This window comes from Nannobrachium achirus (assembly GCF_963921795.1).
Source record: "Nannobrachium achirus genome assembly, chromosome: 9".
Classification (NCBI taxonomy): domain Eukaryota; kingdom Metazoa; phylum Chordata; class Actinopteri; order Myctophiformes; family Myctophidae; genus Nannobrachium; species Nannobrachium achirus.
In genome coordinates, this window is record NC_137818.1 from 23,793,693 (window position 1) to 23,815,965 (window position 22,273).

Below are 22,273 nucleotides of genomic sequence, written 5' to 3' on the forward strand. Positions count from 1 at the left end.
ATCCACCTTCCGCCTAGCCAAGCAGAGCCCAGTGTAAACCCTTCTGGAACTGAAAACCACTTGGCTTTGACACACGCACGCCGGCCCTGCACGGCTCGGAAGGTAAATATGAGCACTTTCATGCGACGGGAACCGCTACCATCGACGAATGTGTGATAATGTTCACTATTGAGCCCCAGAAGGGCCTTGTTTACATCTTAGTCCCCGGACTAGATTGAATGCGAGGCGGAGGAAGGTACAGCGGGGGGGAAAGCTGGGTTGATGGTGTTTTAGGCAAAATTCGCTGGAGGAACAATGGAGGTGGTTTGTTTTCCTCCATAAAACGGCCAGTCTCCACCTAACAAGCCGAACTCGGAACTCTTGAATTTTCTTTACTCATCTCGCTATTGTATTGAATATATAACGGCAATAAGAGAGCCAGCCAAGAAGCTAACACGGTTATATCAAAGGTAGTGACCCGCCGAAATGTGTGACTGCAGAGGCATGTTTTTTTTACTCGGCGTTGGCTCAGTGTTAAAACAAGTATTTTTATCTGAATACCTACGCTGAGGAAACGCATCTACTCAGTCCTATTTTGTGACTTGGTTGTTGTAACTTGTAAACATCGACGACGCACTAACATAAACATATTCATTTACAGGGAAGGGAACACATTGACAAACGGCGACTCTTTGGGGTCAACGGTATTCGATGGGTCACCAATTTCGGTGAACCGCTGCTAATGTTAGCCAGCCATTCTAAGAAAAATAAACTGCTGCCTTCAGTTTGTGGGCAGACGCCGGGAATGAATGCCAGTGGCACTTTGGTGAGAGCAGAAGAATAAGTCTGAATCTTCGATTCAGCTCCTCTTTCCAAAACGACCTGCCTTTTTGACCAACAACCGCTATGCTGTCTCGCCTTATGACATATTAGCCGGGTTAATATGTATGTCACCTAGATTTTTACCGACTATTTTTAGCACGGCCCGGAATGCAAGCATTACGTACCGTATGTAGGTGGCCTCGGAGACCCCATAGCTTCTGAATATTGTATCCAGTTGCATATTTTGCAAAGTCATAATTGAACACCACTCTGGCAACTGATCTAATCTGGTGTCGGGAGCTCACAGATTTGTGAGCGCAGGTCGAGAGAAGCCTCTTAACTTGGAAAGGCAATGAATGTGTGTTTTGCTACGTTTTTTTTTTCTTTCTTTCTTTCTTCAAAATGTAATTTCTTTATTAACTTGCTGGTCATGTGTTTTTAAGTCTGCAGTCTCTGTACCCACGGCTTCTTTCCTGTGCTTTATTTGCAGCCAGGTATCACTTGTTTACATTAACCTCTCCAGCTTGCGGCCTCAAGCAAGCTGACTGCATGCAGGTCAAGCAAGCTGACTGCATGCAGGTCACTTTGTGTCTGACCTCTCAGCAAGTCTTTAAACGGGCTAATTTATACTTTGTAAGACAACCCCTGTGAGGCACTTTTTTGGGGGTCATATCTATTATGGAACATATCACAGGCTGAGACTGAGACTGAGTCAGTCTTATATACTTATATACAGTATAAACTAGGATTAACTTAAGCCTCTACACGTGCGCCATACGTTAGTTACATGTGGCATTTAATGTGTGTGAGCCGTGAGGTACATGTGGCATTACATGTATACAGTAGAGCGACATACTGCAAAGGAGACAAGATTTCCAAATGGCATGTTATTTACAGTGGAGTTAAAGCTGGTGACACTCAATGCAAGGGAACACGTTTAGCTAGCAAAAGACAGGAACCTGACCAATAGGGGGACAGAGAGTTGGTGGGCAGATGGACAGGGACAGACTGGGGGGGAAAAAGACTCAAAGGAGATAGAGGGGGACTTTTTGAATTGTTCACAGCTGAGAGCAACAGTAAGAAGAGAAATGTTGAACAGGGTGGGTGTAGCTGTGAACTGATCAACGGTGCAGGAGGGAGGGACCTTGGATTTGATCCAAGGTCTATTCCCTAGAACTAGGGTAACTGGCTTACTATGCAGCAAAGGAAATTAGGAAACTCCTTAGTCCTTACTTTGTTCACAGGTCAGTATCTGGTATATCCTCCAGATCATCAGCCACTTTATACTGTTTTACCAGCCAAATCTAATTGAATTGAACAGGGCAAAGTGGCCAGCAGAGTTATTTTGAGCCAACTAGGTTTTTAGAATAGAACAGGAACCGCTGATGACAGCTGCAAAAACAGCCGGTAGAATAGATAAACACAACCGACCAGATGAGAGGTATGGCCCCTGTAGGGGGGTCCGTCGTCCGGGCATCCTCTCTCTGTAAGATCATTTTTGGACTTTGATGCGTGCATACATAAATGACATTAATCTGAAGGAGATAATCTGGGATTAACTGGAAAATCTTTAGTTGTTATCAGAAGGGCGGTTGCTCCAAGAGTGGGTAGAAAGGCCACCTGGGAAACTAAAGGTCCTTGGTTCGCTCCCCGGCCTATGTGTCTCTGAGCAAGACACTAACCCATAGCTGCTGCCAGAGGCGCTGTACCTGCTACTGCTACTGCTACTTACTTAAAATGGGTTAAATGCAGATGCCATACTTTACTGTATATGCGACAGTGACAAATACAGTAAAGGAGCGTGGGCCCAATTATTATCCTTGTTAATACTCGTTGGAGGTATGGTATTGTCTTTTACTAAGAAATTGTTATAAAAAGATTTGTGCATTCAGTATAATCGGGAAACGTATCAGCACCATGGCTGAGTCAGGCTGACAGCAATCTGGCTAGCCATCGTCAAGAAAAGGGACCGCCCACTTGTCCCTTTTACTACTCTGTCTCGAGAGAATGGGCTGACAGATACAGCATAGGCCTACTGTATATTAAAAACAGGGTATTGGAAACATTGCTTTTGATATACATGAGCACAGAGCACAAGCGACTGGACCTTAATCAATCTGAATAATTCAGTGTCCAATGAAAAAGTAATGCACAACCAAGATCAGACCTTCAGGATCTGGTACTGATTCTGCCAGGCAGCCAAAATGTAGCTGCATAAAGTGAAATGCAAGTGGAGCTGGAGTGTGAAACATTTAGTCCTTGTTTTACAATTTTATTGTGTAAACGGCACCTCACCAATTGGAAACACGTTCTTTATCTAAGTAAACTTTTGTCAACATTTCTCTCTTCTGTTTAGCTGTAGATAGAACACGGCAACAGAATAATAGTAATTTATGATCATAACATATAATTGAGTAGAACATTGTGTGACTGTGAACTTGACATTGGTCTTCCCAAATGTTTTCATTTTATGGAATCCCCCAAGGATGGAGCTATGCTCCCAACAATCTAATATTTTTTGTGGCCCAAATCTTGTAAAGGAATTGTGTTACACTTTCTTTGACTAGTTGTTGAGATTAATTCCTTATATTTCTCCCTCTTTTCCATCTTTTCTCCCTCTTTTTTTTTCTCTCTCCTCACAGTCCTTCAGCCATCCTCCTCGCTTCCTCTTCTCTCTTCTTTCCAGTCTATTTCTCTGGTCTTAGATCCTGCCCCCTGTGGCTAGATTTCCAAATGAGTGACGGGGAGTGTGACTTCTTCTGCTTTTTTCGCTGCTGCTGAGTGCGCTGGCTGCGCGCCTCAGACAGGAAGAGAGGGGTGACTTTGGGTGGCAGACGTGGCTTGAAGGCAGAGGGTGGAGCCCCAAGAAGCGCTTTCAGTCAATCACAGAGTCCTGACAGGTAGACAAGCCCCGCCTACCTGTCCGGAGTCCATCAATCAGGTCGTCCGGATGTCGGTGGACATGAACAGCCAGGCGTCGGACAGTAATGAGGAAGACTTTGGGGTGAACTCTGAGGAAGAGGATGATGATGGAGAGGAAGAGGAGGACCAGGGAGACATCGCAGACTACTATGATGGAGTGGCAGGTGACGTGGAGCAGCAGGGGGCAGATTCCTTCGACCCAGAGGAGTATCTGTTCACCTGCCTCACCTACAGGGAGAGCCAAAGGGTTCTGGCAGAGGAGGTTGATAACGTAGCCGCTGCACTCAAGGTGAGAGGGTGGGGGTTTTACTTGACATAAAATAATAACATCAAAAGTAACAAAAGTGTAATGTGTGAGTTAAATGTAACAGAAAGTTGTTGATGCGATGCTACCTTTACTAGTTCTGTAAGCTATTCCTTATAAGAGGGGACACCTGGCTTCTTTCATCCCCTGATTCCTCTCATTAAAGTCGGTCTACTCACAATCAAAGCTGTTGGGATCAATTCTGCATGAACGAAACCCCTCACCATCATGCTTTAAAAAGGAGAAAAAAAATAAAGATTGATTTGTAAGTCTGCATGAAATGGAGAGTTTTTATATGATTTGGGATCAGATGGGAAATATTGGTCTGTTTCCGTCAAGAGTTATTTAGATGTAAGTTACAGCTTAGGGACTGAGTGCAGACAATGGAAAATCTTAAAATAGGCTGACGTTATTCACATCATGCATGTCTGTGGTTGTATGTGGCACTGTGCAATAGCAAATATAGGTTAACCTGTATGCCCACAACAGATGTAGGTTAACGTTCATTCACATGGTATAACCACTACCCACAGATGAGGCTCGCTCAAACTGAACCTTGTACGTCTTCAAATGAGAGGTTAATGTGTTCTCAGTAGACTCAATCAGATACACAAAGAAGCACTATGTAGGGTCTTTGATTGGGATAGGCTTGAGTGCTTAATGCGTATGGCCGGCTCAGTATGCTAGGTAACGTGATAATATGATTCATTACTGCCTCTGGGTCCCTACAGCATCACTGTATAATGACCACAGCAGTCAATCAAATCAGTAGAAGATAATTAGTCACTGGAGGTCAGAGCTTCAAACTCACTAGTTGGGAGTTAGTAGAGAAATTAAAGACACTTTAGTATAGTAGTACAGGTTTTTATAATTTTTTGTAACCTTAAGACCACAGCTGAAACCTGTACTGAATAAAACCAGGTTATTCCCAATTCTTGAAAGTTGTATTGTGTATTGTAGATCATGGCAAACTAGTATTTTTAACATCAGTGAATCTTGGTTGGTTATACTAACATGTTCTTATGAAGTAGTTTTGTAGGAAAAGTATTATGCAGATCGCTATGTCTATGACAGTGCTACGTCAAACCGGAAATGGTGATGTTTTTCTTTTTTTTTTCTTTTCTTTTTTTTTACATGCATGGTTTATCAACTACAATACAACTTCCTGGTTTTACACAGACAAGTGATTTCCTGCTAAGCAAGTATCCAAATACCTAAGCGTTCGGGGCCAGCCTATTTATTTCATCTTGACTTGACATACAAGAAAATGATTACTATTCTGTATATGCCCTTAGGAGACCTCTGTAACATATCATGTAGCATCTATCATGTAGCATCTTTCTGTAAGTCTGGCGTTAGGATCATATAGCATTTCCTCCATATCAGTGTCTTAGCCCGGTTGTAGTTAAGAGTAAATGCATTAAAGGCAAACTGAAGATTGGGGGACAAGTAATTATATGCTTAATTTATGCTCTGTTGCACGACTATCCCCCTGAAAATGGCAGATCTACAAGCTTGCGGCTGCAACCTGTTGTAAGCTTGTTGATCAGCTATTTACGGAACACAACCCCACACTCAAAGTATAAATTATTATTTAAGTATAATTTTTGTATAAGTATAATGTCAGCTATTATAAAGCAGCACACAGACTTTTGTTTAATTAATTCAGTCTGTCTGTTCCCTTCCCTCCTACAGGTTCTACCAGCGGTAGCCAAACTGGTCCTTGTGCATTTTCACTGGCAAGTGTCACAAATACTGGACAGGTAATAAAATACCGTAACTAGTTTTCAGTTTTGTATGACCTTCTTATGCATCTCTCATACACATGCACATACAGTATAGACTCGCATGGAAACACAAGTGGCACTCCCACACTGAAGTACAAGGAAAGACAAACATGCACGCAGTTCAGCTTTTTATTTAATTGTTTTGCTTTTTAACCGTCTTTCTCCCCGATTTAGTAATTATGCTAATAGATTCCTCCCCCCACACTTCTGTGTTGTCACTGTTGTATCCTACTGACTCACCTACCAGTGAGGAGCCCTCACTGGGAGGACGTAGAGCTTTAAGCTGGCCACACACTAGCAGACAATCAGGGCATTTAATTACATACATTCATCTGAAACTGGCCAGATTATCAGGCATACATTTTGTCTAGTGTGAGGGCTCACAGATCTAATCTGAGCCCAGCCAAGTGGCTCGCAGCACGATTGGGGCCAGCCCGACTCTTTTCAAAAATGTTTGATATTTCTCTGGATCACTACTGGTATGGAACAGCAGCGGGAGACTGAGAGAAAATACAGCTGCTGTTGGACGCAAGAAACGGGGAATGTTGGTGGCGATGACAGCCGCTGATCTAGCAACAGATCTCTCTCTCTCTCTCTCTCTCTCTCTCTCTCTCTCAACTTTCTAACCTGACAGGGAGGCTCCAGGAGGTAGAGAGGCCGTTTGGGAATCATAAGGTTCCCAGTTTGATCCTTTTGACTTAGTTGAAGTGTCCTTCAGCAAGACACTGAACCCCTAACTGCTCTGGATGAGTAGGCTGGTGCCTTGCATGGCCTTGCACACATTCACACCGTCTGTGTGTGAATGTGTGAGTGTAATGCACATTGTAAAACACCTTGGAAAAAGGCGCTATATAAATACACCATTTAACATTTTACTGTACTCTGGTCCAATAGATGGAAGTCCAACTCTTCTCTGCTGTTGTCGGACGCCTCGGTTCAGCCCAGCAGCACCTGCAGACCTGTCACTGTGAGTAACGTGTGTGAGACATGTTTTATGAAAAATGCAAATATTCACATATGCATTAATTTGACATGCTTCATACAAGAAAATGTACCTTATTCAAGTATTTTAAAACCCAGCAGCTATATTTATAACGACAATCTAATACTGGAATCAGTTTTGGTTCCATACATTCCATCTTTCAAAGGCTCCCAGTTCCTCTGATTTGATCCTTAAGTAGTGAGATATGGTTTGTCAGATAACAAGGATGTTTGTCAAAATGATAAGGATGCAGGGTGCTTCTACTGTATATGGAGCAGAATAGACGTCTGGTAACGAAAATGAATTCCAACTGCTTTTAGTATGGTTTCCAGGTTTCCTGAGGCCATCTATATTTAGAAATCACCTGTGCTTGTGTGTGTGTATGTGTATAATGTGCAACGTGCGAGTAATATCTGTGTACACTGATGTCCTAGGCCCCTCAGTCCCTCCAGTGTGGAGTGTGTCTACAGATCGTACGGAGGGATGCCCTGCTGGCACTGCCCTGCCAGCACTCCTTTTGCAAAGCATGCTGGGAGCAGCACTGCACTGTACTTGTCAAAGACGGCATGGGAGTGGGTGAGTGTTCAAAAAGTTTAAAACGATGTGAAAACAAGTTAGTTTAGTTACTTTTGTGGCCTACTGGCAGAATTAAACCTACATTGATGTGACTAAATGCATAAAAACATTTAGTATAAGGTTAGTGGAAACCAACAGGGAGTGAAAAATGGTGCCACCAAAATAATCCACAGTTAAAACTACAGTATTTATTCCCACCAACACACCAACAGGCACCACCTGATAATGCAAAAGCCATGGCAACAAATGCTCACCACTACAATATAGCATTCCATTATGCCATTCACCTCTGAAGATGGGCATGGCGGCATGGAAGCCAATATTCCACGGATGGTGCTTGGGTCACATACCACGGGCTGATTAACAACCATGGCCTTAAGTGATACAGAGAGTATATAGATGGCATATAAATGATAATTAGTCAGTCAATATAAATGTGATACATTAGATACAGCCATATATACATCGACAACCAGAAGGTAACGCTGCAGGGGAAGTCCTCTGGATGTTAATTTAAGCTGGCACCAGGTTGGCAGACCACTGGAGTTTACAGACTTAACTTAGCAAAAGGGACATTCAGTCCTATCTGTTGCGGCTGCTAATAACCCCAATAGTTAAAAGAGCCGGTAGGCTAAGCATGGGAGGTTAAAGGACTGTATGACGCGCATCTAAAAACACTCACATCCACAAAATCGCTCATAAGTTTAAAATGCTTTACTTTAGAATTTTCAGTTTCAGTGACACCAATCATTACAATAAATAAATTATGCAACAAATCTGTGTATGAAATTAAATAACAGTGAGCAAATTGCAACAATAAAAGTGCGATTTAAAGCTATGAAAAGTGCTCCAGTGCGGTCAACAAAAGTTTCACTCCCCCAGCTCACCCTACCTCCATGGACCAAAACCAGCCTTGAAGGTGAGCATGGGAGAAGTGTCTTTTGTAACACCTTGAGGCCACCTTCAGAGACACTCCCACAAGATGAGGTGCCAATGGGTGCCTCCACCAATCAATCAATCAACCAAGTGCCCAAAATTCCAAATAAGCCCTTTTGGCTCCTACATTCCGGCCCCTAATTAAGCCTGTGCATTAATTACACATTTATTAATATGTAGGAGACAGACATTAACCTTAGCACCATTATGATTCAATAATTCAAGAATAGAAATTCAATGCAAATTCATTCAAATGCATAATTGTCTATCTAATTGTCTTCATCCATATTCTCCTCTCCGTCTGCAAAAATAAAGAGAGCGATAGAGAGTGAGAAAAGTTCAAAGAGCTCACGAGCTCCAAGCGAAAAAGGATTTGTAGAGCATGGGTGCTCCAAGTGAGACTTCAAGGCCCCTTCATCTCCTGAAGCCATGGCATTCTGCATCTCCTTTCTTCTTTTTGATGCTACGGGGTTCTGCATGTCCTTGTGCAGCCTCTCACCAAACAGATCCAACTTTACAGGAAGCCTCCTGCTCCAAGCTAAAGCCAGCGACCTCCTGAACCTGAGAAACAACCCAACTGTCTTTCTCAACTGGAACAAAGAAGGGACGTGACTGACGAACGGCATGTCCAAGTAAGCCCGCTCATGAACTGCATTCCCAGACGCATCTTCTGGAGAGACGGCTCCAGAGAAATCAGACTGTGCTGGCCACTCCAACTCAGGCTCAAAGAACGTAGTTCCTGACATCCACGTATCGGACCTCGATACAGATTCCACTCTGGCCCCTATGGAGGACATCTTCACCACTGCAGCTGTTAACTCCATTGGTTTCGGTCCCTTACCCATCCCAAAAGCACAGTGGGCCTGATGAAGTTCCCGCAGCCAGACTCCTGCCCACTCCTGGGCAGCGCTGGCTGGTAAGGCATCATCCCAGCCCATCTGACCTCTGTACAGGTAACGTAGAACCGGCTCTGCATTAGGCACCACAGGTGCAAGGAATCCCATCGCAGAGTTTATGGAGCGCACGGTGGATAAGTTCCCTCTCCTTGTCAGAGGTTTGTCATTGTTGAATCTCCCTTTGAGGGTCAGCGCACGCTGTTCAGGCTTAACGCATCCAGGGACATCAGCCTTCTTCTGCTGCTCCCACAGCTGGTCAGATCTTGTGACGGCTATCCGGTTGACGGTGACGTCATGACAAACACAAGCAGTTTCAGCTGTGCAGTCTCCCCTCAGGGGGCCATTCACGGTCCAACCCAACATTGTTCTGACCGCATAAGGACCACCACCCACACTTCTCACCACCTCCCACGGCTCCAAAGCCTGGGGAACATTGGTTCCAATAAGAAGATCCACCCCCGAGTCGATCCCTGTGATCTTGAGGTGCTCCAGGTGCGGCCATCTCCGCAGATCTTCTTGCCTAGGAATGTTACCTTTGTGGACAGGCATACACTTCTGTGTGAACAGGACGGGTAGCTCACAGAAACAATCTGTGTCCAGACCGGCTACCTCCAAATCCATCACAACGTGACTGCTGACCACCTTCTCCTGACCCATTGTCCTTAGGAGAATGTTAGACCTTCTTCCTGAGATATTCAGCCGGTTCATGAGCCCTTCTGTGCAGAATGAAGCCGAGCTCCCAGGATCAAGAAAAGCATACGTGACCACTGTTGTCTGACTTTCCTTCAACTTCACCCGAACGGGAAGTATGGCAAGAGAACAGTCGCTCTCTCCGGCCCCAGTAAGACAACTGGACTGCACTGAGATCAAAGCGTTTCCATCTGCTGCACCCGTTTCTCCTTCAGCTTGCATTGAACCTTCGTCTCCAGAGTAGACATGCAACATGGTGGGATGTCTCATACTGCACACGTTGCACACAAGGCGTTCATGGCAGTCCCTGCTTCTGTGCCCAATGCACATACAACCAAAGCACACCCCTTTCTCTCTTAAGAAGGACATTTTTTCAGTGTGCGTCTTCCTCTCCAATAGACGGCACATGTCCAAGGAATGCCCAGCTCCACAAAGCAGGCAAGAATTAACAGATGAAACATTTTCTCTCTTCACTCCAGCATCAACGTCCGTGTCTGCTGTAGCGACAGTAGTAGCGAAGCTACTTTTGGCTTCTGAAAAGTGAGGTTTAGCAGGCCTCACCTCCTTCCTCGGTACTGCAGGTGAAGACTCCTGGAGATCCCCAAACAGTGGGTCGCTTGCCATTTTAACCTGCCCTTCAATGAATGCCACAATATCACGAAAGGTGGCTCTACGATGGAACCTTTCCTGCAAACTGTAGGCGACCTCTCTCCACTTCTCCCTGAGCTTATAAGGCAACTTCCTAACAACTGCTTGCATGTTACCAGGGACATCCAGCTCATGCGTGGCATCAAACTCTCCCAAGGCATTGCAACAAGCCCGCAGCAAGAAGCTGTATGACTGAAGACCCACGACATCTTCAGGCCTCAACGGTGGCCACAAGAAAACCTTGTCCATGTAAGCAGCGGTGATCTTCAGTGGGTCCCCAAAGTACTCCTGCAGCAAGGATTTGGCTCTGGCATAACCACTTTCAGGTGACATGAACTGACAGCTTCGAACCATGTCTCTAGGCTGCCCTTTAGTATACTGCTCGAGAAAGTACAAGCAATCCTTAGCACTGCGAGTTTTCTCCTCGATGCAATGCTCAAAGGCTCTCATGAAGGTTTGGTACTCTAAAGGATCACCATCAAAGATCTGGATGTCACAACGTGGAAGAAAGAACAACGACTGCTGTTCAGCAAGCAAAGATGTAATCTGGTTTTGTTTCTCCAAGATGGCTATCAGCTGACCATGATCAGAGCTGCCTTGCCTTGGTGCAGGTTGGTTCGACTGCAACTGCGGCTCAGGACATGCTGGAGTGTTGTGCGTTCCACTTTGTCGCACCCCAACGGTATCAGGCCCTGGCTGAGACGGCAGCCCCACATGATTCACCTTAACCCGAGCATCCAATTGATGAGGACGTGGCTTCTTAGGCTTAGCATCAAGCAAATGTGAACGTGACTGATGTTCACTAGAAGCACGTTGAGATGGCTGAGCGACTGACTGCCTTACAGACCATCAAAGATCTGGATGTCACAACGTGGAAGAAAGAACAACGACTGCTGTTCAGCAAGCAAAGATGTAATCTGGTTTTGTTTCTCCAAGATGGCTATCAGCTGACCATGATCAGAGCTGCCTTGCCTTGGTGCAGGTTGGTTCGACTGCAACTGCGGCTCAGGACATGCTGGAGTGTTGTGCGTTCCACTTTGTCGCACCCCAACGGTATCAGGCCCTGGCTGAGACGGCAGCCCCACATGATTCACCTTAACCCGAGCATCCAATTGATGAGGACGTGGCTTCTTAGGCTTAGCATCAAGCAAATGTGAACGTGACTGATGTTCACTAGAAGCACGTTGAGATGGCTGAGCGACTGACTGCCTTACAGACACAGGCACAAAGGGCTCAGCATCAGCATCCAGTGAGTAATTACTTGGCTGCCTAGGCCAAGAATCAAGCAAATGTGAACGTGACTGCTGTTCACTAAAAGAACGTTGCGGTGGCTGACCAACTGGCTCTTTTACAGGGACAGGCACAAAGGACTCAGCCTCGGCATCCAATGAGTGAAGAACATTTTGTTTCTCAACGTAGGAATTCATCCCATCTGCCTTACTAGCTGTACTACCAGACACTCGGGAGGTGCCGGAGACCCTTAAGACGCTTATTTTAGCTGCTGATGCCGCTATTTCCAAGTTCAACTTCTCTTTCCTTTTTCGGAACTGTGCCTCTTCCTCATCCAAAGCGTGCTTCTTGTCGAGTAGTTTCTGGCGAGCAAGGAGTGCTGCCATTTCTGCTTCTGCAAGGACGCGTGCAGACAAAGTTGAGGAGGCGGCGGACCCTGCTTTACTCCCAGCAGTGTTCCTTTTCTTTGATGCTTTAACTGCAACATTCGAAATGCTATCAAGAGGGGTAACATCATCTACAAAAGCAGTTCCCACCTCAGGCTCAGGGTGTTCTGAAACACAAATCATGTTATCGTTATTCACTGCATCAGGTGTTTCAACAGAATTTGGGTGTGGCTGAGATAAAGCAGGAGAAGCGATAGCATCTTCACATAACTGCACTGTACTTTGAATTTGGCCATTTGCATCTGAAAGCCATTTATTTGTACTTTCAATGAAATCATCTTTATGCTTTTGTATGTCTGAAAACCAAATGTTTTGCTTCTCTTGTTCATCCGGAGGAAGCAATGGAACAACAGCATCATGAAGCTGACTTGATTCATCGTACAGTGCAGACACATTGTGAAGATGGGACTGTATGGTTTGAGCATTATCAGGACTTTGCATAAGCTCATTAATTAATTTGACACCTGCTTTGATTTTGTTAACCTTAGCTTTTCTTTCATTTTGAAGATGTTCCATTTTATTTGCTAGTGCTTTGGGAGTAGGCTTTGCTTGTCTTTTCTGTGCAGCATTAGCATTAGAACCAGGCATTGGTGAATCCATTTGCATTCAAAGAACGAATAAAGAATAGCAGTTCGCACCTAATCAATTACAGCAGTTCACAGCCCTAGTATGTGCGTGTAAAATGTAAATGTAAATCAATAGAGAAAACGGTTAAATAGTATGTGTGTAAGTAGGCCTATTATTCCCCACTAAACTGCCTAAAGAAACTAACCTACCAAACAACTCTATGGCTTCAGCAGAGGGACGATGGGTATTTATGCACCTGTATATCTCTTAGCTTTCAGAGACGGCACTCCCGGGCCAACCCAACCGGGCTTTGAAATGCGGGCCGAACCCGTCCATGCACAGAAAATAACAAACCAATAGCACGTACGGCCGAAGCCGTAGGCTAAAGCAGCTTTGCCTACGGGGAACAATAGGGAGACCTGTAGCGAGCGCTTTTAGCGCGCGTGTTTGCGTGTGTGTGCGTGTATAGGCTGTGTATGCGTGCGTAACGTATAGACTCGGTGAGAATGAATCAAAGTTTCAATCGACAATGAATGCAACCTTACGCTGCGGTGCGCGGCCACGCGCATTCCAGTTTCCTTTGTTTGAAGCGAGACAAGCCAGGAGTTCAACGTCAAGTTCAAGTCAAGATCAGAGCTTCAGAAACATTTTTGTTGACTATGTTGCGGCTGCTAATAACCCCAATAGTTAAAAGAGCCGGTAGGCTAAGCATGGGAGGTTAAAGGACTGTATGACGCGCATCTAAAAACACTCACATCCACAAAATCGCTCATAAGTTTAAAATGCTTTACTTTAGAATTTTCAGTTTCAGTGACACCAATCATTACAATAAATAAATTATGCAACAAATCTGTGTATGAAATTAAATAACAGTGAGCAAATTGCAACAATAAAAGTGCGATTTAAAGCTATGAAAAGTGCTCCAGTGCGGTCAACAAAAGTTTCACTCCCCCAGCTCACCCTACCTCCATGGACCAAAACCAGCCTTGAAGGTGAGCATGGGAGAAGTGTCTTTTGTAACACCTTGAGGCCACCTTCAGAGACACTCCCACAAGATGAGGTGCCAATGGGTGCCTCCACCAATCAATCAATCAACCAAGTGCCCAAAATTCCAAATAAGCCCTTTTGGCTCCTACACTATCTGTTAATATGATCTGTAATGGCTAAAAATACAGTTGTCCTGGATTGTCTGTGTGTGGAAGAAGTTGGTGTGTGTTTGTACGTGAGAGAGGGAGACAGAGTGTGTGTATTGGTTTGCTTTCCATGTCCTTTGGTCTGTGTATTGACGTTTTTATTTTTGTTATTGATGTTTTCTTTTTTACCTCTATCTGTGGTCAAGCAGTGACCTCTGCGTTGTAGATAACTTGGTTTATCTGTATGAATATATGAATTCTGTATTTGTTTGTCACTCTGTCTAGATCAGGGGTCTTTCAACAGGGGGTCCTACAGGGGGTCCTTAAAATCTTTGTGTGATAGAAACCTTTTTTGTCCTTTTTTATATTGACCACTTGTACCCTAAAGTCCATATTCTGAGAACTTTAGCCAACAATAGCAGATCTACAAGCTCACAACGCCTTGCAGCGTGAGGCGCTGTGAGCTTGTAGATCAGCTATTTTCGGCAAAGAGGTTAAGTGTGAGGGAAAAAAGAGCAGACTATGTACAGAGCGAAAGGTCAAGTTTATTAAGTATTGACGGTTCAAGTGGTTAAATATCTGAAAAGACAAATTGACATGAATCCAACATACACTGATGATTGTGTTGTCAAACAATGAAACTATATGGAATCTATGAACTGGTTGTGGGGGGTCCCTGCTTCATCTCTCTCTCAACTAAGGGGTCCTTGGCCTGAAAACGTGGAAGACCCCTGGTTTAGATAATAATGCTCAAGCCTGTTGGTACAGGTCCAACCTGTGTGTTTTTGGGGTGGACAATATTGGCCTAACTGTGTATTTTGTGTATGGCTCGAGAGAGTTTTAATCAGTGCTGCCTGTGTGTCCAGGTATTTCATGCATGGCTCAGGACTGTTCACTCCAGATGCCAGAGGACTTTGTTCTGCCACTGCTGCCAGGAGAGGAGTTAAAGGACAAATACAGACGCTACCTCTTCAGAGACTACGTTGAGGTACAGCAGCTCTCTTAAGTGTGTGTCTGTCTGTGAGTGTAGTTGCATAGACATCGTGTCTGTATCCATATCAACAGGTTCAAATCAACAGGCAGTAATCCAGGGCATTTGAAAATAGAAAGTTGTCTCAAAGAGACTTGATGATGTACCTACCATCATGTGCCCACACAGGCAAAGGCAGTAGCGTTTAACACACAGACCCCGGTCAGTCCTTAAGTTCAGTACAGATCAAATTATAAAACCTGGTTTATGCTCAGATCAGAATTAAAGATGAACAATCAATGAGTGTATCCAAACTGAGACTGTATTTCACACCCTATCATGATCAATGCTATGCTGTTTATCCAGATACAATACACAAATGAAAAGGAATCATTAATGGCTCTCTGTAAATACATATCAATAACAAAAAGTATATTAATGGAATATAAAGGGTGTTGGAATGAGTCTGCTATTCCTTCATCCCTTCAGTTATAGTGACTTGACAGTGTATTTATACTCAGGCTGGTTAGCCAGCATTTGCTGTATATGAAAACCAGTTATTTAGCATGTATTTTGTGCCTTTTGCAACAGCCACCAGTGTTGGTCTGACTCATCCATTCCTAATAGCCATCTGTTATCTAGTTTGGCAGTGCCTGCTGCCATCACAATGCCCTGATCGAAAATGTACCCTTTCAGTCGAGTCAAGGACATGGACAGCCCTAGTGTTGGCGTGTATATGCAAAATGATTAGTGTTCCAGTGTTCATTGATCACTTATCAGCTCATTCTAGATATATCTGATCAACCCGTTCACTTATCTGCTCTAGGTCTCTGATCAAGCCATTCATAGATCTTTCTCTCCTTGTCGCTCCTGCAGAGTCACTTCCAGTTGCAGTTGTGCCCCGGTGCAGACTGCCCCATAGTCATCCAGGTGCAAGAGCCCAGGGCGCGCAGGGTGCAGTGTAGCCGCTGCATGGAAGTCTTCTGGTAGGATACATGCACATACACTATCACATGAATTAATACATTTATGTGAAATGAATTGAACACCACACAGGCTCACACATCTATGAACATGTCTGTTGCTGTGGGGTGGCACACCACCCACATAACATATTCCTGAAACCTCTTTAAACGGCCATTTCAGAATTTGATGTACCAAAATGAAGGTGGCTGCACACTGTTGACTCTAATAATGAAATGTATCAAATGTCTTTCCGCAGTTTCAAATGTCGTCAGATGTACCACGCACCTACAGACTGTGGGACGATCCGTAAATGGCTGACCAAATGCGCAGATGACTCGGAAACGGCTAACTACATCAGCGCACACACTAAAGATGTATGCATATACAGATGCACACAAAACCTCACAATGCAAAAACATACACATATGATTCATACAGTGTTCTTACTGTACAATGTTGAATGATTTGTTGTCTTTTCTCTTCAGTGTCCTAAGTGCAATATCTGCATTGAGAAGAATGGAGGATGCAATCACATGGTGAGTCAGAGAAATCAAAATCATTTTCTTTAAAAAAAACAGAAGCTCTTCAATGACAGAAAAGACGATTTGTTAAGTATTTGTGTGATTTGCATTGTGCCACATGTAACTCAATAAATAAATGTTTGATAAGTGAACAAAACGTAATAATTATTTCTCTTGTTTCAGCAATGTTCCAAGTGCAAACACGGTAGGTAGCTCATCTTTTGGCTAACATATTGAACAAACAAGACAGACTTCTACTCATCTACTGTATGCTATATATACTTAAAACTTCAAATACAGTCTTATCATCTTATATTGTAGCTTAAAGCTTGGTGAACAACCTCTTCATAAAGTTGACACAGTAGGTGTCAACACATTATGCTGGAGTGTATTTTAAGCTCTCTTTAAGAAACATCTGATGCAGACCATATTCACACAGTGGTTACTTTGCTCTCAAATCATGACGTGAATGTGAAACGGCTGCCATCGTGTGAATGTAGTCAATTTGTTGTTGGTTGAGTTGGTAACTGCTGTTGATGCCGTGTCCTGTGGATATGTCTCTTCCACCCTCAGACTTCTGCTGGATGTGTCTGGGAGACTGGAAGACACATGGCAGTGAGTACTATGAGTGCAGTCGCTACAAAGAGAACCCAGATATCGTCAACCAGAGCCAACAGGCCCAGGCTAGAGAGGCCCTCAAGAAATATCTCTTCTACTTCGAGAGGGTGAGGATCACCATATACTGTATTTGGGGTGCGCGTGTGTGTGTGCGTGCAGACACAATCCATCATGATTTGTCAGCTGATAAAAAGCGGTCCACGTCATTTTGGGGGCTTTTCTGAGCCTTTTTATTTGATAGATTATCAATGAGAGCAGGGTAGTGACATGGTAATATATATGTACAGTACCAAACGCGCATTATTGTCTTTTGACTCTTTAGTGAGAGAACCACAGCTTTTTCACTTTCTGTCACTCCCTCTATCTCTCTGTCCTTCTCTTTCTTTGTCATTCATTATTTCGCTCTCGCTCACTCACACCCAGTCACTTGCAATCCTTTAATATTGGGAGAACCTCGAGTCGCTGCAGTCAAAGGCCAAAACCTCATAAAAGCACAGCGTCCCTCACCCAGTGTGTTTCTGTCCACCAGTGGGAGAACCATAACAAGTCTCTGCAGCTTGAGGCTCAGACGTATCAGAGGATCCAAGAGAAGATCCAAGAGAGGGTAATGAACAACCTGGGAACCTGGATTGACTGGCAGTACCTGCAGAATGCTGCCAAGCTACTGGCTAAGGTGTGTAGAGACTCTCTGGCCATCATTTATCAATGGAGTGTAAAAAGCAGCTTATTTGTTTCCCCCAAATATTTGCGTAGGACAACGTTCAAGTGGCATTTATAACGGCGTCCTAAATAGCCAACCCTGACGTACATTTGATCCCAGCATTGCCGGCTGAATTAAAATAACACGCCCTTAAATATTCTCAAACGCCCCGATTTTACATCCAGAACAACCGGATTACAACATGGCAACGTAAGGAAAGCCAATAGAAGTCCCTTCATGGGTGAAAGCAAGCCACATTCCACTGGCTCTATCTTTGCACTGGAGATTCGCGTCCGTAGTTTTTTCGCGACACTAGAAGACTGGCTGTCTTTTAAACGACAGATGGAACTAATGGCTTTTCTATAAAATCTCAAAAGAAAGTGTTTTGTCTGGCGTTGAACAGACAAGACGATTAGCTTAGCTTTGGCAGTAAAACTATGTACATAAGTATACATTCAGAACAGAAGTATAAGTGGTCCTGGAGTTTAAATGGTGAATTTCAAAGTAATTCTCACTCACTCACTCACTCACTCACTCACTCACTCAAATGTTTTTATTCACTTTTATGTTCTATTTCCTTCCTTTTTAGTGTCGTTACACATTGCAGTATACCTACCCATATGCCTATTACATGGAGTCAGGCCCACGCAAGAAACTGGTGAGAAGAAAACACTGTCAGCTTGTCTTGTCTTTTGTACTTTGAAAAGTAATGTTCTTATAAATATTTTTTGTAAAACTACCGTAGGTTTTTGTCTTCTAAAGACTAGGAAGGAGGAAATCTGATGCTTCTAAATGGACAATCCATTGCAAACAACTTGTGATGCAATCATATGAAGTCATTGTATTTTACGCATTTTAAATTTATTTTTCACCAATAAAGCACAGTGTGAGTAATTGTTATTTAAGACTTGGTCAAGACTTACTCCCATGCAATCGTATTTGAATCTATTTTTTTATTTGGGGTGTAACGATACATGTATTCGTGTTGAACATATTCGGTTCAATACAAAAGTGAACCGAATGCACATATTGAGCTGTATTGAACCGTTTTCTTTCTTTCTTTTTTCAACCTCTGTGTACCAGTTTGAGTACCAGCAAGCCCAGCTGGAGGCAGAGATAGAGAACCTCTCGTGGAAGGTGGAGAGGGCAGATACCTACGAGAGAGGAGTGGTGGTAGGAGGAGAGGGAGAACTGAGCGCTAATGACAGAGGGGTGAGTTGTTGGTGCCTTGAAATACACAGGGAAGGAGCCCCCAACATTGCCAGTGTTGGTACTCAAACCATTTGAGATGCACAGAAAATAAATCCCCCAATCACAGCAGCATTAGTATTCCATCACCCATTGAGATGCACAGGAAATGGAACCCCCCAACCCGAGCAGCATTATTACTCCACAAATTGAGATACACATAAATAGAACCTCCAACCCTGGCTGTGTGAGTACTCCAGGAGAAGAAGGTAAAACATCTGCACACTGGTTTAAAGCTCCCAAAACTTTAATTTTATGGTGCAGCGTTGCAGGTGTTTTACCTTCTTCTCCTTGACTCTTTCCTTGATGTCCAGCGCCTGGCCTAAATACAGGTACAAGATGTGCACACAAACTCCTCTGAAGTGTGAGTACACTAGCTCTGGTCCATAGCGTTAGTGGAGTTCTCCCTAATCCCAAATCCTTGGCAAATCCGGAAAGACCCGTCGTCTGGTCCGAAAATAACAAAAACTGTTTTGCCCCTCAACAAACCAAAGGTATCAGTGGACAGTTGAAAGCTTACTCTATTTAGTGGACGCGGTTTGAGCCCCCCCCACCACACGATTAAAATACATTTCGAGGGTAAAATGAAAAATATTCTACCGGAAGGATTCGGGAGGTCGAGGAACATAGCGTTAGTGAGAACTCCACTAACGCTATGGACCAGAGCTATGAGTACTCCAACCATTGACCTTCGCAGGGAATAGAGCCCCCAAACCTACAATAGTTGGTGCTTTGCTCTACCATTTGACCTACTTAGGGAATAGAACCCCCAAGATTTATAATAAGTCTCAAAAACTGATTTGAACTTGAGTAGTCAAGTCACACAAGTGTCAACGGGTTTGTTAGTAGCATTTCCTCTGATCGTGCTTATTAAGTTGCTCTGGATTAAGAGTCTGCTAAATTGTAAATTGTAATCGTGATGAAGGTTGCCTTTTTGTCTTTTCATCAGGATCTGGAGAATCAAATGCACATCGCAGAGCAGAGGAGACGCACACTGCTGAAGGACTTCCACGATACCTGAGGCTCCATCGCCACTGCAAAGCACCAGCATCTCTTCTCCTTTTCCCCTTCTTTGTTGCGCTCTCCCTCCTTTTATTCCTTCCTTCCACTCTTCTCTCTTTTCTTCATCTCCATCCCTCACCTCAGTTGACAGCTCCTCCATGGCCCCACCTACACACACTCCTCTTTGTGCATTCATTCAACACCCCATCTCCTTTTCTTTCGCTATTGTTTTCTGCAGTCACAGAATGGCACGATTGCATCTCTCCACGTTTTCCTCTCCTTCATCACCTCCTATCCTCCTTCCCTCCAGTTGTTTTTTTTTTGTCTTGCATCTTTCATTCATCGTCACCTCGGATAGGGAGTACACCTGTCGCTTCACTGTGATTTCTCAGACCTCAACATAGATTGGATTATGATCAGAACACCTCACCGAGTGTCATCTACACTCTGCCTGATGAACACCTGCTACAGTATATGCCTCTCCTGTTGAATGTGGTTAATAATATCAGTTCTCTCTCTCTCTGTTGTTTTACATTGCCTGTGATTGTACATTGTGGTCGGAGTGGCTTTCAAACTAGCAATTAAGTCTGAAAGCCCATGAAGTTCCATGTCTCGTTTCAAAGATCTAATGGCAATGAGAGCAAAACCTGATTTGTTTTTATTTTATTTCTTGTGGCCCGAGATGTGTCATCTCCAAGTCTGGGTGATCAGACCATTTAAGCCCTATATACTTTGTTGTACGTCAAATGGCTAACAATGCATCTCGAGTTGTGAGCTTGTTGATCAGCTATTTCGTTGAATGTTCGCCTATTATGACATTGCCGGAATGGGGACACTAGTGTTCATGTGGTTAAAAGTAAAACTCATTGAAACGACAAGTGTAACCATATCCTTTTACATACAGAATACACACTACATCACTACCTATTAAGGAAGCATGCACACGCACCCCACACGCACCCCACACACACACACACACACACACACACAAAATGCATTTAACAAATGACCCTCAATGGAAAATAAACGTTTGACTTTTAATTTCCCTTCTTCCCATATCTGTAGCCATTCAATTCCTTTGCTTTCCATCCATCCCCTCCACTCTGTTTGTTTCTCATTTTCCTCTTTGTTTTGGCTCGTGTTTACTTTTTCTCCTTGGAAATGGCTGTTGATAGATAGATCGTTTAAAACAAAAAACTGAAAAGAGGAAAAAAAATTGCTGTAATTTTCAACGGTTGTACATTAATACAGAAATAGTTACTGAGAGAGTTTTTAAAACCGGATTCTGCCTCTTGTGTGTTTATTACATACTAACACACACACCCCAATACTGTGCACATTTTGATGTTACCATGTAAAACCCTGAGTGTTATTCAACTCAAATGTAATGGAATGGTCTATCTGGTTGCATTTGTACACTTGGTTAGTAAAATAAATCCTTTTGCATCCTAACTTGATAGGGCCGGTGCTTAGGAGCAGACAGCCAACACATAAGAGACAAAAGTCCTGCACGCTGTCTTCACTTAGAGCAACTATTTAATCGCACTGAGCTTCATTGGGTATCACCTGATGCCAAGATGTCATCTGATGAAGGTCGTGTGACCGCGATGCATTAAATGGTTGATGTAAGGGGAAATGGTGTGCAGGATTCTTTGTCCTACAATGCGTTAGAAATTATTGAGGATTTTACTGTGTAGGCTGGGTGATGGGATGCACCAACTAAATGCTTAGTGTTAATAACAACTGAAATCATCAAAAGCTACTCGGCTATTAGTAGCCTTACTAGCCTATAATGCTTTTGCCAGGACGAGATCCTCTTATGTGACAATTTCTGGTGTCAATATTGTAAGTTTGTTATCATTGGGGATACTAATCGCCTATATTCCTTGACCAGTTGTACAGTGAGCTCTAAATGATCTTGAACAGTGTCAAATGTGATATACAGTCATTTGTACTGATATTGGCGAGTAATGCTGTAGGTCGGCATACACTCCATTGTTAACTCTCACTTCCAAAACGTAGGCTAATAATGAGGGTCAGTTTGCCTGGAAAGGGCCAAAAATAGAAATCATGATGCCTGGGATGTTAACAGTTGACCATGCACTTTTTACAAGTGACAAACTGATAACTGAATAAATGCAAAGACTAGTGCGCCATCTAGGGTTTGTTTTCGAGCAGGTCAAGTAAGTGTAGTGTGTATGTTGCTCAATAATGAAAAAAAAATGCATACTTGAATCAAACTGAAGTTAAATTTAAAGAGATACTAATAAGCTATAGCCGGCTACATGTTATTTACAGTGGTGTACAAAATTAGTTGCTGGAATGGATAG

At 43.6% G+C, this 22,273-nt stretch overlaps 1 protein-coding gene across 1 annotated transcript; it reads left to right on the forward strand.

The window, feature by feature from the left end:
* arih2 (ariadne homolog 2) lies at positions 1 to 21,103 on the forward strand. Its single transcript, XM_080734015.1, has 15 exons — positions 1 to 102; positions 3,444 to 4,012; positions 5,723 to 5,790; positions 6,709 to 6,781; positions 7,231 to 7,372; positions 14,785 to 14,906; positions 15,765 to 15,874; positions 16,111 to 16,228; positions 16,340 to 16,390; positions 16,559 to 16,580; positions 16,949 to 17,100; positions 17,523 to 17,666; positions 18,283 to 18,351; positions 18,777 to 18,905; positions 19,891 to 21,103. The coding sequence occupies exons 2-15, from the start codon at positions 3,752 to 3,754 to the stop codon at positions 19,960 to 19,962; spliced, it is 1,533 nt and encodes a 510-aa protein (XP_080590141.1). The 5' UTR covers positions 1 to 102; positions 3,444 to 3,751; the 3' UTR covers positions 19,963 to 21,103.
* The last annotated feature ends 1,170 nt before the right edge of the window (positions 21,104 to 22,273 follow it).

What these genes read in the sequence shown, in the direction of transcription:
- arih2 (XM_080734015.1), top strand. Translation starts at nt 3,752, where the DNA reads ATGTCGGTGGACATGAACAGCCAGGCGTCGGACAGTAATGAGGAAGAC. An exon ending in TCAGCGCACACACTAAAGAT is followed by an intron (nt 16,229 to 16,339) that starts GTATGCATATAC and finishes TTTTCTCTTCAG; the next exon opens with TGTCCTAAGTGCAATATCTG. An exon ending in ATGTTCCAAGTGCAAACACG is followed by an intron (nt 16,581 to 16,948) that starts GTAGGTAGCTCA and finishes TTCCACCCTCAG; the next exon opens with ACTTCTGCTGGATGTGTCTG.